The sequence below is a fragment of the Anopheles coluzzii genome, chromosome 2 (assembly GCF_943734685.1).
Source record: "Anopheles coluzzii chromosome 2, AcolN3, whole genome shotgun sequence".
Lineage (NCBI taxonomy): Eukaryota > Metazoa > Arthropoda > Insecta > Diptera > Culicidae > Anopheles > Anopheles coluzzii.
The window spans coordinates 111,510,768-111,527,078 of record NC_064670.1 but is presented as its reverse complement, the minus strand read 5'-3'; the positions used below and the strand labels follow the sequence as shown (position 1 = coordinate 111,527,078).

General features: G+C 43.0%; 1 protein-coding gene across 3 annotated transcripts in view; it reads left to right on the top strand.

Annotated features, from left to right (window-relative positions):
- The window catches only part of LOC120948121 (gamma-1-syntrophin), a 55,536-nt gene that overhangs the window by 31,716 nt on the left and 7,509 nt on the right, over positions 1-16,311 (top strand). For all 3 annotated transcript variants that reach the window (XM_040364120.2, XM_040364119.2, XM_040364118.2), the window contains exons 3-5: positions 8,618-8,695; positions 8,806-8,961; positions 11,745-11,903. In XM_040364120.2, the coding sequence (XP_040220054.2) occupies positions 8,633-8,695; positions 8,806-8,961; positions 11,745-11,903 (378 nt within the window). In that variant the 5' untranslated portion in view covers positions 8,618-8,632. The remainder of the gene's footprint in view (positions 1-8,617; positions 8,696-8,805; positions 8,962-11,744; positions 11,904-16,311) is intronic.

Below are 16,311 nucleotides of genomic sequence, written 5' to 3'. Positions count from 1 at the left end.
GCTGGCTGCAGCAGCATTCGCTTTTTTATTTCTTTCCGTTTCCATGCCCTTTGTTAGTCTGTCCCGGAACGACGGGGTGTTGAAACAGTTGTTAGGCGTTTTTGTTTTCCGGCACTTCGCTACATCCAAACATCCGTCCGCCGCGGCTGGATGCAACTGCGAGGCGGCCTTACTCGTGCCCGGGACACGGCAGCGTCACAAAACAGATCGTACATCATCGATACTGAGCGTGTATAATATCGCACTCTGCCAGCTAGTTCGCTTGCTCGTGAGGACTCGTGAGGATACCGACACACCGACGTCATAGCGAAATTTTTCGCGAGTTTGCCTTTTTTCCGTGTGGCTGTGTGTTGCAGGGAGAAACAGATGCCTCTAATGGGTAGCGAGGTGTGGGAAAATATCACTAGGTCAACTAGGCACACCCATATCCCCCAAGGAGCCGGGTCAAAGGGTAGCCCAGTGGCAGTAAAATAGGAAAAGTTGGGGTTGAATAGCCAAAAACTGGAGAAACGATGTCTAAACGTTAATTTAAGACATAACTCCGACATCTGTATCCAAACCGAGCAAAAAACAGGAAGACAATTGATAAAATTAATATTGATAAATGTTTATGAAATCTTTCTTTCGCGTTTTTAACTGATTGTGATTTTTTGGTGTTGTGTTTTGCTTTACTCATGTATTTTGTTTCTATACTTCTACTGATAGCTAAAAACTTCAATGATATGTATAATACACATGATATAACTTTCCCTTTTTCTCTTATTTCATTTTTTCCCAATCTAAATCTGATATTTAAAATTTAAAATCTATGTGTCTTTCATTAAATCTACTTTTTTTTAATATAAATAAGGATTTCTGATATGTTAGTTGGTATGTCATTTTTACTCTTCGTTCATTATTTTTCCAATTCTATACAGCATCATGGCAAAACCAATCTTCCTTAGATTTCTTCTCTTTTTATGTGATTTTCGTCTTATTCGTCTCATTTTTTTGCTTATGCTTCTTTGCTGCTTCTGCATTTTTGTTTTATTATTTTCTTCTATACTAAATGCTTAAACGATTGTTTTAGATACGTTTAGTTTTTGAGTGTTTCTATTTATGTTTTACCATGTTATGTTGGTTATTATTCCCTGATATTCATCAAATTACACATACAAGTATAAAAGTATATCAAATCAAATATTCAAACCAAACAACCGTACAATTGTTTGTCCATCAAATTTCTCAAACTTTTTCGTATTGTTCAGGAGGTTTTTTGGGTATTTTAAATTGCATAGAAAATATCCAAACCCCTATTTTAACGTAAAACTATTGGTTCAGTTACTCATACAACGGTAATCTCACGCCTATTTTAAAGCACAAAGTCAAACATTCCGTATGTATAGTCTGCCCGCCCAAAGTCTACCTCAACCGTTCGGCCACGGTTTAAAACCCCCTTGGGCGACTGTTCTATTCCCATCCTAACAAACCGGCAACCGGCACAATGCGGACACGAATTGTTCCAAAGTGTTGTATGAAATCAGTGATAAAAATAGCAATACATCATAAGCTGAAAAAGCATCGCACTCTAGCAACGAGAGAGAGAGAGAGAGGTAGGACAAGTTGAGCTTTTTTCCCGAAACAAACGAACAAACAAAGACCGACAGTGGCCACCACCACAGGCCGAACGGCGGCATCCGGGCAACACTAATGATGCCCGGGTGCGATCACGATGATGCTGATACTACCGTTGCCGCTGCTGATGGTGTGGGGCGATAGCACCAGACCCTCTGCATGCTGATGTTGCTCCCACTGCAGCTACTGCTGCTGCTGCTGCTGCAAACATCCCATAGCAAGTTGCCACATACAATTCTTCCTCAACCAATGCAGCTGCGAATGCGGGGATGCGAGAGCACAAAAAAACCCCTACTGACCTAGAAAATAGCACACGAGGGGTATTTCCCCACACCACCCGCATGCCTTTCGTACACCACGTATCGCAGTATACATTATCAGCGGGATCTTTTTGCCATCGGTAACATCTGTAATGGGTGAGGTGTTGGTTGGTTACTGTAAATGCGCGCCAGTTGATGAAGCGATGAGATGTCGTCGATGGTGTCGCCGTGTTTTATTGCCGTTGAAGCGTCTCGGTCTCGTTCTGCTTCCAAACGATCTATGACCTGCAGCCAACCAGTGTGCTTCCAGTGTACTGCTGCTGGTAACGGAGGCGGCCGGCAGTTCCTGGGAGTTACTCATCGAGCAGAAGTAATTTTTCACACTGCAAATGTAATTTATTTCCCTTCAGCCACTTTTTTGTTGCTGCTATTCCCAAACCTTCCCCCATTTAGGTTTACAGTATCCGCGGGGGGAGAATGGGAGGTTACTGTACTTACAATATTCAATCTATTGCTTCATCGCCCGATTCGCCTCCTTACTGCATCACACGAAGAAATACGAGCAAAACGGCCAACCGACACGGTCCCAACGCACGGTACAATTTGAAGGTGTAAATTACCCACCCATGCGATACGCGAACGGATGGATGTGCTGTCTCAGCGGTGCACACCCTCGGTGAGGTCATGTGTGGCGTGGGATGTCGAACCAAAAACCAACGCTGCTCCTCGCTAAAAACGGACGGATGGCCCGCAGATGTGTCAAAGTTTGCAGCCCTTTTGCGGCTCCTACGCGGGCGCACAAGCCATAAAATTGCCTCGAAATCGATGCACCCATTGACAGGCGCGTTGCTTCGGAGCATTTTTTGTTGTTGTCTTTCTCCAGTTGCTTCTGATCCCACTCGAACTGGAATCGCGATGATGAAGCATTCCCAGCAGCCATCGGCGGTAGGATGGCACGGTTCAGCGCAACTGTGCAGTACGCGATGTGCAGCCCTGTGGCGTTAGCAACGTTGACGAAAGGCTCGCAATAAGCTCAGCTGTGGGTGTGAGCTTGGGGCTTGCACTAACGCTCCCCCCCCCCCCCGCCCCCCCACTCGAATGCCAAGTGAGACTGGGTCTGCTGGGAGTAGGTTCGTTTGTTCGTTCGTATGGTGCGTCCTTCGTACGCTGCTGACTTGGCTGACAAATCCTAACCATCCTGACAGTAGTTATTCGCGTTTGCTTGTAGCGCAGCGTGTTGCAAATGAACACCCACAGGACATTTTCAGTAACAGCAGAAAATAGCGTTTTAGGGAGAAAGTAGAGCGAGGATAACACAGAAAGCATTGCAATGTTGAACATTTTTCACTGCATGCTCGTTTCAGTAAAGCTTACAATGTCTTTATGTTAAAATAAAACCTTTTGTGTTTACTTCAAATACGTTGAAAAGTAACGTAGTCAATATGAAACATGAAATACCTCAGAGTTTATATGATATTTTACGGATCTTTCTAATGCTATGAAGCAACTAATCGTATCTTATCTTATAAAAGTTTAGAACAATCTTATGAAATGTTTGGAAAACCATATCTATTAAGCCTTATTTTAGCTACAACTTTAAGACCCAGCATCTTTTTATATTATTTATTGTATTCGTCGTCATATGGAAGTATAATAATCATCTTCGCACACAAATTGACAATCAGCAGAAAGCAAAATAACCATTTGCAAACGATACAATTCAAAAGAATTATGATACTGTTGGTGTATAAAACTTTGAAGCTCTCAACAACGAAAACAACGAAAACTTCCTCCACAAACAACAGAGTAAAAAACCTTCATATCCACCTCAGAACACCACTCACAAACTCATTTGCTCGCTACTCTCCGCACAGCCGGTATTCTTTTTTATTATTCATTGTGCTGAAAATATTGCTCACTCGCGGATTCTCGATTGCCGGCACACGGCAGCGATATGGCAAGCTCCGGTGCTCGCGTATGTGCCTGCAGAAAGCATATCAAAACAATTGCCATCATCCCGCGAGCCGGGGCTTTAACCATCTAAGATCAATCGCTTGGTGCAGCATCGGCATCGGCAAACGGGATGGAAGTGTGTTCTCGGAAGCATTCAAGACCGTATGGGAAGCTTCGCAGCAGGAGCTAGCTTGATTTTTTGTTGCTATATGGATACCCTTCCAAAACGGGGGTGAGCTTACAAAAAATGGTCCACATTCCGGGGAGACTGATGGAAGAAGGAAGTAAATCCATACGGCGCACCGTGTCATCCAGCCACATGCAACTGTGTGTGCTCCAAATTCCCCAACTTCAATCCACCAAACTCAACGGGTGGTTTTTAGGAGGGTTTTGCAGGAACGAACCAAAAAGAGGTCCAGCAAAACGCAACCCATGGCCCCAATATATCATAAGCCACTGAGAGCGCGCCCAGGGGGAGCCGAGTGCCGAAAAAAGGTTTGCAGTCCTTGAGACGCTTCTTGGAAAACAGTTCCCCTGAGCACACTCTAACAGTGCGACACAAAGTTGCTTCGCTTCACCATTCGAGCGAGGATGGCTGCACTGTGTTTAAATACAATTTACAAAGATATTTACATTGTGTTGCGATATGCTCCCCAAAAGAGCCCCACCGAAAAGCTCGATATTTATGTACGGCTTGCTTAAGCAAATCCATAACCGGCTTCAACTTCAAATATTTATCAAATCGCGCTGATCCACTTCTACTGATTGAGAACACTTGATTACGATGCGGGAAGGAAGGATTTGGGTGTTCTTTGCAAACTCCCTCCCATATCTGCTCAATATCGGAAAGCCTAACCCTGTATTTCTCCATTACATACACACACACCGTTCGATCGGCAACGTGCGCCCAATTTTTGGGTCATGGTTAAAGGACGACCGCCCTAGAAGAATATTTATTTGGTTTTCCGCTTTAGTCCTCCATCCCCTTTCCGCTTCCGCTGACCAGTTGATTGTGATGTTCTCGATTGGATTGCTGAGATAGCAAACCATCGGTCAAGGCATCTTCGGGCAGGACCAGGGACCTCCGATACCCGATGATTTTGTTATGATAAACCCCAAAAACAATCATCAGACGTAAAGGCTAAGAAAACTGGGACAACTAGGTTTGGTTTGTGGGGCATGGGGTGAACAAAAAAAATGAAAAGACAAACATGATGAAGAACCGTATCAGTTTCGGGGCAGGTTTTGCGAAAGACCTTCCTTTCATTTTTTTTTTGCGCAAAAGGTGAAACATCCAAACGACAACCCACCCAGTAGGTTTCAAGCGCGCTCCATTGCAAGCTTTTGCCCATCTTACACACACACACACTCGAATGCATGGGAGCTGGGGTTTCGTTCGTGATCAAATTGATTAATGAGTAAAATTTTCACAAGTGCTGCAACTCATTACAAACACTGCTACAGCCTGCAAGGGCGAAAGAAGACTCATCAGGATGATCGTCCGCTTTATCGGTTTTCGAACTCCTTTTTTCGTGGACCATCTTCGGACGAACGTAAAAAAGGAGGCGTCATCGGAAATTGGATGGTGGATGGTTTTTTTTTTGTGTGTATGTGTTTGCTTGATAAGCTCCATAAATTACACTGGGATACAATTTAACGGATAATGAAACGATTCGTTGAGCTTTAAACGACCGCAAACCGGGAAACAGCTCACGGCAAATTGCACCGTTTAACGGCTGACGGGTGTTTTGTGCTGATGTTTATTCTAGCTCTTTCTCTGACGATAACGATTGGTGCTTATTATAAGCGTTTTGCCAAATCACAACAATATTTACACTCAAATTAAATTGATCAATTGCTGTACGCTTTCTCGTTTAAGCTATCTTTTCTAACAAATAGTTAATGTTCTCTTTTGCCTTGTGCCGATTTGTTATGATCTTACAAACAGGATTAAATTATCTGTACAACATAATTTCTCTACTAATTGCCATCGTATCGTTCGAGCCTTCTGAGGGAGAGTGAGGTTCGTTCCAGAAAAGTCATCATATACAGGGCTTCTCAGACTGTATTTTTTATCCTTATTAAACAGTAAACACGGGAAGTATAATTTTGAAACGAAACATACAGCCAACAAAAAAATTTGAAACGTTAAAGTCATTTGTAGAATTAAATTACAAATCACAAGCAATGTCTTTCAACACAGGCAATTCCTTACTTGAGATTTTGAGACTTCCTTTTGTCCCGTTTTCGATACGTTTACGTGTAATTTTTCTTGTCCATAGACTATGAATGTTTTTGAGGGTTGAAACGATGTGTTTTGTGTTATATTGATTAGCATTATGACCTAAAATGAGAGAGTTTGTTAATTCTTTGCTGTAGAAGAGACGAGCAAATCATTCACCGTTGGTGAGATCCAAATCTGTCTCTATAGTTTGATCGCAATCAGTGAATTAACTCTCCGTACCAACTATCAATTCACTCACAACGATTTCTCATGCTACATGAGTGAGTAAAAGACTAGACTCGCCATTCTAAATCTTACACTCCGAATAAATTCATGCTTTTGTGATGCTATATTACCATCGCTAGAGAAGAAAATTTCAGCTTCTACACGCGATGATGTGTTACACCGCTTTCGAGCACAAGTAAACAATGTTAAGCTGCACTTGAACATTGTTCAACTAAAAGCTTTATATTGCTTATTTATGCTCGAAAACGGTGTATTATGTTTAATTAAAAAGCGTTATCCGATCCTTGCTTGGTCAGTAAAACATAAGTCATCAAATGATCACTCATCAGCTTCGAAATGTTCTATAAGCTCACCCTTATTCTTGCACGAGACGGGAAAACCCTGCCCCGTCAGAGCAGCTAGGTGCTATGCTAATCATCCACCCATCCTGCAGCCGGCAGAACTAGAAAGTGATAATTGTTAACCCAGCGTACTAATAATTATGCACGAACAAGTCAATCGTACACCGGAGGAAAACCTCCAACCACCAAAGTCCCCCTTCAACGATTACACGATCGGTCGATCAAGCGTTTATGTAATTTTTAATTAATTTTCAATTACATCCCCCCAGCTCCCCCCCCCCCCCCCCTCTCCCCTCCTTCCCACCATTCTGTCGAACAAATGAGCTCGGCGGTGGTTTGTGTTTTCTGTTGTCGAAACGGAACATGTTTGACTATCGGCCCTCCGCCACGGCAGCCACACGATTCATTCGCACCCCCGGCACAGGATGACCGGGTTTAGAGTGCAGCTCACCTAAAATGACTAGTTTCATTTCATCATGCAAAGCGTTACCACCACCGCCACACATTCACTGTCTCTTCCCGTGATACGAATACGAATAGCAATTACATCTTAAGCTCCACAAGGCAGCTAATGCGCCTGGCCACAGCAGCCTGGCAGGCAGTTGCGTTCCGCAGCAGCTCATCAGCAGCGTTTGCCGCGTTGGCCACACCGCACCACGTTTGGCGAGATCGAAGCAAAAACGGCGAAGTTAATAATGATTATCAAGATGAATTTCTTGCCATTAAAACGGAGCGAGCCAGTTTGTCTGGGCCGAGTGTTCGAGTTGTGTGGGTTGCGGTGAGTTTCCTCGCAAAGGCACGAGATGCTGGGGTTCACGGTAGTTGAGTTCCTTCCTTCTCTTTCCCAGCACTTCTTTTCCTCACGCGCTCAAATTGATGAATCGGATCCGGGTGGATTGGAAAAGAGATGTGTGTGTGTGTGTGTGTGTGTGTGTGTGTTTGTGCTTCTGCCCATCAACACACTTTAGTGTAATTATTTCATTCATTTTGCACCACCATTCATCTCCCCGGACAGAGCGTCTTCCTGCCTGGGAGAGGCGCTCTAGCATTTATTTGCTCACCTCTTTATGTTTTCCCTGTCTTCCTCCCGAAACGGCTCGCAAACTCTTCCCGGGCAAGCGTTTGCCACGGGAATTAGGCAAAGCTCCCCTCTCGCTCGCCCGTTACGGATGATTGGCTGGATGAAATTAGCTGCGGAAAAGCGTATCGTAATCTATATTTAATCATACTTATTCCACCACACCGAGGTGGTCGGCCATAAAATGAGGGTTAGAAAAATGTGTTAATTTTGTGTCCGATTTTGCTCGTACTACTTTTTGTTTTGCTGTTGCTGTGTTAAGATCCATCGATTAGCAGGTTCCTCTGTTGGTTGTTTTTCTTTTGTTGTTCCACGATGCATGCAACATTTTGCAGTCAATCGATACTGCCAGCAATCGGTTTTTGATAGAGTGCGTGCCGCTGGCCGAAGAACTAACCTTCCCCAAAAAGGGGTAAACAGTTCCGATCTAAGCTTCGCTCGTGACCATTGAGCGGGCCAAAGGCGTAGCCCATTTTTCTACTATCGCTCGAGCCGATCCGTACGCGGGGAGAAGGGCCAGCCAGGCGATGAAAAATTGACTAAGTTTAATCAGCTTCTTCCGCGTAGCCGCGTCACGCTTCACCCGGAGGGATGGGGATGGTGCGCGTTTTCGTACTTGGAAAGGCCCAACACGAACAATCGTGCCGAAGAATATTAGCTCCATTGCAAGGCCGGCTCGAAACTCCATTTTAAAGCTGCCCGGTGCAAAACTTTGCTCATAAAATTTTAATTACAATCTGATCGATCGTTGCTGCCCTCCCCCACCGGGTCGGTTGGGTGCAATGCAGTGTGGGACAGCGGTATGGCACACGTAATGGCACGAAAAGCGGGCGGGAGTTTTTCCAATCCTTCTCCATGTAGTAATATGTTTTTCTCTGCTTTTCTCTGCTCCTTTCCTTAGACTGTCCGGCAAAATATGAAGATCAACGCGTCCAAGATGGCGACCCCGATCGAAGAGAAAGTTGATCAGAATCTGAAGGTAAGTAGCGACGAGGGGCGCGCGTTCGAACGACAGTACTGCGCGATACGTGCTGTCGATCGGGATGGTATGATATGGGTTTTATCGCTCACTGCTGCTACTCGTTTTAGACCCGCACCGGGATGGTGATGATCAGCGATGGCAAAAGCAAACCAGAGCTCGCCCGGCTCCATCTGTCGATGGAGATGATCACGATCCAGAAGCAGGACACGACCACACCCGCACCGACGCCCACCAACGCCACACATCCGCCGATCGAGTCTAAGGTGAGGAGGCAAGCCGTATTTTCTGAATAATTCATACGATGTTTTGTGATGTTCTTTATTAATGATGTTTTCTTGAAAGATTGTAACATTTTTGTTTATGCTCCTGTATGTATTATTCCAAACAATTTCGTAAAGTACTCCTCCTCATCTTTCAGTTTTGATCGCAGATCATCGCTGTTTGCGACAAAGCTAGAATAGCTAAGGATATACCAAGATTTTGAGATATTTCAGGTTTCACTGGAATTTCACAATATTGCTCCAAAAACAGAACATCTTGAGTATAATGAAAGCTTTCGAATGTAGCAAAAAACGTAACTGATCATTCAAAACCCCAATTTATTGAAACATCCATCATTTATTGTAATTGTTTCACATCTCTCCGGTTCTATACTCATATATGATTAAAAAAACTACTGTCTTTGTTGCATCCAGAAAGGTTCACTTGTGGAATATAAAGAAAACTTGTAATGATAAGTTTGCACCTTGAGAAGAAGGGCAACATTGTTCTAGTGCTTTTGGACTACTTTCCTTCTAGTTTTTGGAATATATAAAAATATTACAAATTCTCAAATTGACATAGGTATATTGTCAGTGCCATTGTGTAAATGTATTTATGAGTCTTCTGTTGAAGATTGAAGCTGTGATAAAGATACCAATCAAGTCTAAATATTGGCAAAAACATAGTTAAAAATGTGCATTTTTGAACGTAAGAAGCACTCATAAAATTTACCTTCTTTGTAAATGATCCAATATAAATTATATTCACAAAGTCTTATGAAATTGGTGAACCTTTTGAGGAAAATAATCTATCCTAAGCAAAGCCACTGGAAGATCGCACTGTTTTCATTTTGCGCAATGTTAGCTCCATTTCAACTCCACTCACGCAGTACAAACAATAAACAGCTGATAACAGAACCGACGTTTATTATGCTTTCGGTTGCCATTATTGACTTTCTAGAAATGCGTAAGCGAGTGGCACGTTTTGCCTTCCGGGCAGTACAATCTATTAACCTCTCGAATCAATAAAAAGGTCATACCAAATCGCCAGCGACTTGTGTACGTAGCGGTCTTCTTCATCGATATTTTCGGCAGTTTCAGCTTAAGTAGGTTACGCATACATGAGTGAGTGAGTGTTTTTTATGATTAAAGCTAATGTGAGATAAGCTTAATCTCGCGTTGAAAGTTGGCGGCAAATTTCTCTACTCTGCTCTGCCGAAAACCAAAAACAAACCAAACATGACCGAGAAAACATGACGAAAACAAAACGCCGACACTGGCCAAGCAACACACCGCCGCGGGCTGTTTAGGACGAGCGAATTCGTGGTGGTCCACCAACAGACGGGGAGGAATGGAACTGCCTCCTACCACCTCCTGCTGCAGTGTCATTGATGCCGGCATGAAAAAGCTTTACACCACACACACACACTCACACACACACACTCTCGACTAATCGTTTGGGTCCCATTAAACCGATACCACATTAGTCGATTGGTGGCCGTAAAAACTAATTATCGCTTTGGCACCGGTTTTTCTTTTCTGTTCCTCGCCTCTCGCTCGGCATTCCAACGCGACTGCGGGTTGGACATCTTTCTCAGCAGCCAAAGTGTTTTCTTACACCACAGACCCAGTGTGGTGGCCGAGAATGAGATAACCCAATGCACCAAACCAATTACCTAAACGTTGTTGTTCGGGCTTGCGCGTGAGCATTTGCTGGCAAATAAAATAAAATTGAACGCAACTGGAGTGCATTGGGTGGCTGTACCCCAGTGTGCTTTGTTGATGGCCACACAACCATATGATTACATTATCACCCCGGAGATAATAGTGCTGGTACAGCCTAAGCAGAGAGCTGGCCGTACCATCCGACCAGCCTGCTAGTCAACCAATTGTGTGTGTTTATTTAAATGCAGATTTTTATGGGATGAAGTTGGTGTTGGTACTGTAATTGTAAACAACATATGTATTTGCATTGGCCAAGAGTGAAAGGAGAGTTGCTAATTATCATGCATTGATGGTTGCTTTTACACGCGTCTTGTTTGCACGAGCAACAGCTGGAGGTTAATTAGTCGATAAACCGAACGAAAGGATCGATTACAGCTTCACGATTTATGCACTGTGACTTTTGCAATCATTAGCAAATCGATGCTGGTAGAGGTTAGATAGGCAGAGATTTATGAAATCCGAGAAATGATGGTCTTGGGGTTAAATACTAACCTGTTATTAGCTTTACAGAGAATGGTCAACTTATTTGATTTTTTAGATAATATAATCATGTGAAATGGAAATATGATTTTGCCTATGAATTCTCAACCACTCAGGTATGATGCTGACACCTTGTATAAAAAAGCTGAACTCGTTGTTAGTTTTTAATTTGCCTGTTTTTAAATACTGAGTATACATTTACTGCAATTTTATAGCCATTTTCTAAGAAAAGAATTGAAATTTGTCGTCGGAATAACACACAGAATATAAAAATAACATGTTCCTCACTATTCACCCTACTTTTCATCGCATGTTACCTCTGTTGGGAATACCCATCCAGATTTCTAGCTCAACGCAACGCTATCTCAAGTCTGCTATCTCAACCATATCACGTACGGACCCGTGGCCTACAATTTATTCGGATCCCAAGCAAAGAATCCTCTTACCAGTGAAAATTAATGATGACATGTTTACTTTCCTGTTACAACAACACCACAGCATTCTAAAGCGAACGGAAGCAATCCGTCGAAAGTTCAGCCCGATATTCATCATTTCGCTTTCTCTCTTTTTTCCCCGCGCAGGAACGCATGGTACAGATCACGCGCCAGAAGGTGGGAGGACTCGGACTCAGCATAAAGGGTGGCGCCGAACACAAGCTGCCGATACTGATATCGCGCATCTACAAGGACCAGGCGGCCGACGCAACAGGTCAGCTGTTTGTTGGCGATGCCATCATCAAGGTAAGCGCACCTGTCACCGTTGGTGTCCTGGTGGCGGTGGTGGCAGTGGCCGGGAGACACCAGTTTTTATCGCACCACAGGGATCTATGCGTTTGGGTTGGATGTGGGTTTTTCTTTCGCTTCCTTCACTTTAAAAGCTACCCCAAAAAAAAGGAAGGCGCCCGGGTGACCTAAAGATAGAATGCCCCCGATGAGGGGGCAAGGAAACCTGTTAGCATACACGTCAGCGAGCAAGGTACCGGTGACGGTAATATCGATAAGCAGTGTTGTACATACCTACGTAATGTATGGGGAGCTCACTGGGAGCGTCGGCAACATCGTGTTCCGTTTGGGGAATTTTCTTGTTATGCTGCACAAACACAATGTCGGCTTCACTAAAAAGGATTATTCGAGTACAGAAAGCAAGTGGTAAATGATTCACCAACAAGCGAAACACCGTCCGCTTGTTGATAGCTATCAGCACACACAAACCCAAAACTCCGGCCCGTTCGGAAATTGAAATTTATTCCTCAACAATTCAACCCAATTAGAATGGGATAAATAAATGAGTCCCTGTCTTGTGAAAGTTTTGCGTCTCATCCCGTGCGACCTATCCAAAAACCAAGGCCCACAAGCTGGATTTTAACGGAAATATGAAAGGAAAGCCCGGAAGCCCTGGCAAGGGGGGGAAATTATTTTAATCCTGATTTGTTTCAAGCTTTGTGCTTCCATTCCTTGTTACTTCCAGGCCTTCCGCGAAAAACATTTCTTTGTTTTTCATTTTACTCCTGCTACGAACTGTTGCCTAAAAATAATCAGGATCATTTTGCAGCTTTTCAACAGCGGCCAATCAGCGCCAACCAAGGCAACAAAATTGATTCTCTTGGAGCACACACACACACACACAAACTGCTGTAGCTTTCGCTGCCTGCTTGAAAACGGAGGATTTCCGGCAAGTAATAAGAATACTTCCCGTTTCCGGGCATCAAGTAACCGTACTGTGTATGTGTATGTATGTGTTTTGTTTCAAACCACGGACGCGTATTACACCGGAGAACAACTGCTCTAAAAGAGAGCAAACCAACCCCAATGGTTGAACCAAAGTAAGCTTTTCCGGAACCGGGGAAAATGTGGTTAATCTCTCTACGGATTGCAAACGTTGGGGTTGGACGAAACATTTCACTTTTCCCTGTAACCACAGCGGGCTTACAGAATGGGCTTACAATTAAATTTAAAAATTTCCGAAACCCAAAAGCCGGAAGATTGTTGCTTTGTTCTTTTCCATCCTTTTATTTCTGAAATTGTCCCCGCGATGACGACATTTGGATCGCAATATTGTCACGTTGTACGTTGTCGTACGAATTAATTTGCGAGGTCATTTGAACAAACAGGTAAATCTGGGGGTTTTGTGTGTGTGTGTTTTTCATACTTCCTGCTTTCTTTTTCGTTTATCCCAATTTCGGAGATAAAGCAAAAAAAGGTCCTTTATTGAGCCAGATAAAGAAGATTTCGTCTGAAAACTTCCGGGTGACAAATTAAACCATCGTCGACAACTTAAAAGGGACCGTTTATTCGGTCGGTCAGCTATCTTGGTCGAAATCGCTAATTGCTTGGTCGGTGGTATGGGAAGGTATGTTTTCTTCAGGATGAGGCAGTAACGTTGCCAAAAATGGAACATTCCGAAATGGTCCACTTGGGTTCGTAAAAAAGTAACAAAGTTTTTGATTGCAGTGAGGTTAATTTTAATTATTGAAGTAAAATTCCTATGTACATTGCTCATCCTTAACTAACTAAACCATGGAACCACATCATAGTGACCATGAAAAGTGTATAACGTTTGTTCTTGGTTAATTTTATCTATTCTACAAACCTACTTACTTCCTTACTTATCCGGCGCTACAACGTACAATTCTATAAACCTACTCTGCTCTATTTTATCTTTACATCCATCCATCCAAGCACTGTGTATCATTAGTTTACTTTATATACTAATATACTAATACATGGACTCTTTCTTAAGAACAATATGATTGTTGAGGATGTTGCGTAAATATATACGGGTTAAAGAGACTGGAGTACCTTTCGAATTAATCAACCGATCAGTGCTTAGGTCAAGTCATCAAGTCATGAGAATAACACCAGACGATCCAAATCATAAAATTGATTTTGAGAGCCTCAGAAGACACAGGCAGAAAACAGAAGGTAGTCTAAAGACTAACAGCCCGAATGCGCCCATCACAAAATTCAAGATTACAATTAAAAAAACGATAAATATTACAATTGTAGAAAAATAAATAAACTTCTAAAACAGTTCGGTTGCATTTAGTTTGATAACGAAGAAAGTGAGTGCATAGACGAAGAATATATAAGATATAATTTGGCATTGAGTTGCATACTTAAGGTCTTGTGCTTTAGTCTTGTGCTTTAAGGACTTCTTCTAAATAGGTGGTTCTACGTTGTTGTAACAGAGATCTATATATAGGCTCCAATTTTAAACCCTCTTTCACGCAGTATCTGATCCACAAAAGGCTTCATATAATGTTCTTGAACATACTTCAACCATGAAATATCATGTTTACCTACAAACTGTACATCAAAATGTATGATCGATATTGGTATCGATATTGTAGTACATGCATCATACACTATTTCCTTCGTAACACACAGACACAATGAAATCCAGCAACCCAGCCAATAAAGATCTTCAGTACATTTAAATTAATTCAAGGCTATGTTTTTAATTAGAATTCGCTGAGCACAAAAATCTAGAACCACATATCCTACGTGTGTACCTTGTAGATCTACGCGATACGGACGCTCATGAAGTAGACGAACACATTACCCTTTCACTCTTGAGCCACAAAACCCAGAAGACAGACAACAGAGCGTTAGAAAATCGTTCAAAACGTAATAAAACCTCTTTCCGTTTACTATCCAAATTATGATACTCACCACCACTCCACTGAACGCACAAAAGGACATCGAAGAGTTTTTTTTATGAGCTCTATCCTAATGGGTAAGTCATGTACTCCACGCCCCAATGACTGCTTCCGTTCCTGCTCTGTGCTTTGTCAACGATCAAGCTGTATCGTTGTACTTTTAATTGAACATCAACACAAAGCAGACAGGATGTCACCTGCGAGTGCGGGAAGCTAAACTCTGCTACAAACTTATCCCATTTACCTGCGGCACCAGAGTCCTCTGCCAGTGGATTGTCCTTGGGAGGAAATAATCTCCTCACTGGAAATGGACAGGTCGCATCAACTTCAACTCCGTCCCGTCACTCAGTTCAACCAATCGACCCGGACCAGCTTACTTAATCTCCTGGTTTTCATCTGTCCTCTCTGTGTGCGCTCATTGTAGTCATTGCAGAACAACGGGAAAAAAAAACAAAAACAAAAAGATCCCAGATGCCAGAATGTCCCCAGCAAAAGGGTAAATGTAACAAATGGGCGCTTACTATTTTCTGTCCACCGTGTGCGGTCTCGTGTCCTTTGGAAGTTTTTTTTTTGGTGTGTGTTTCGTTACTTTCGTTTTATGTGCATCCCACGTGAAAGCTCCCTCCCACCTTTGCCATCCCGCGGTGTTGGTGGGCGTTTAATTAAGTTAACGTACGAATGTGTCAATACCCATACATCTTTGCAGGGTGGCAAAACGCAAAGGGCGGAAAAGGGTGAGCCACAGCAAGGACGGCCCGATCCTTGCCAAACGTCAAACGGGCAAGATAAATGAACCCGTCGGTCACTGTTTGTGGCCGTATGTGTTTTTGTGGCTTTTTGATGACACGTTTTGCTCGTACAGACAGGTACTGTATGTGTGTGTGTGTCACCTTTTTACAGCTCTGTTTGCTGGGTTTTTTTTGTATTATTTAATGTAATCCTGCCGACTCTCTCGAGTTCGTTCGATTCATCAGTAATGGACCACTAATTTTAGCTGTAATTGGAAAACTTCACACATCCACATCCAGTCTAATGTAATCTGCCTCTGTTGCAGTACACATGATTTAGTGTTTTATGGTATGTGCAGGTATGCGTGTATGTATATGCGAGAGTGAGTGATATAGGTTCATAAATCAGAATCAAAAATTCATCATAGAACTTCATCGTGCGGAAGGAAATTTCGGATGTAAAGGATTGCCCACCGAGTGGGTGCTGACCAAAGTTTCCCACCCAGTTTTGGAATAGTGTAGTGCGCTACACTGCAAAAAGCTTACAACGGTAGTGGTCAGCAACCCTTTCTTTTTAAATATTCAACCTAAAATCTAGACCACCACAGCCACCAGGTATCGGAATTATTCAGCAGACCGCACCGGAAAGCAGGACCGTTCGCAAAAAACAGAGGTGAAACATTTAGGCCGGAATTTTAATTAAATTTTGGATAATTATTTTTTCTATGCTTTCTATGCTACCACTCCCTGTGGATTCCTGCG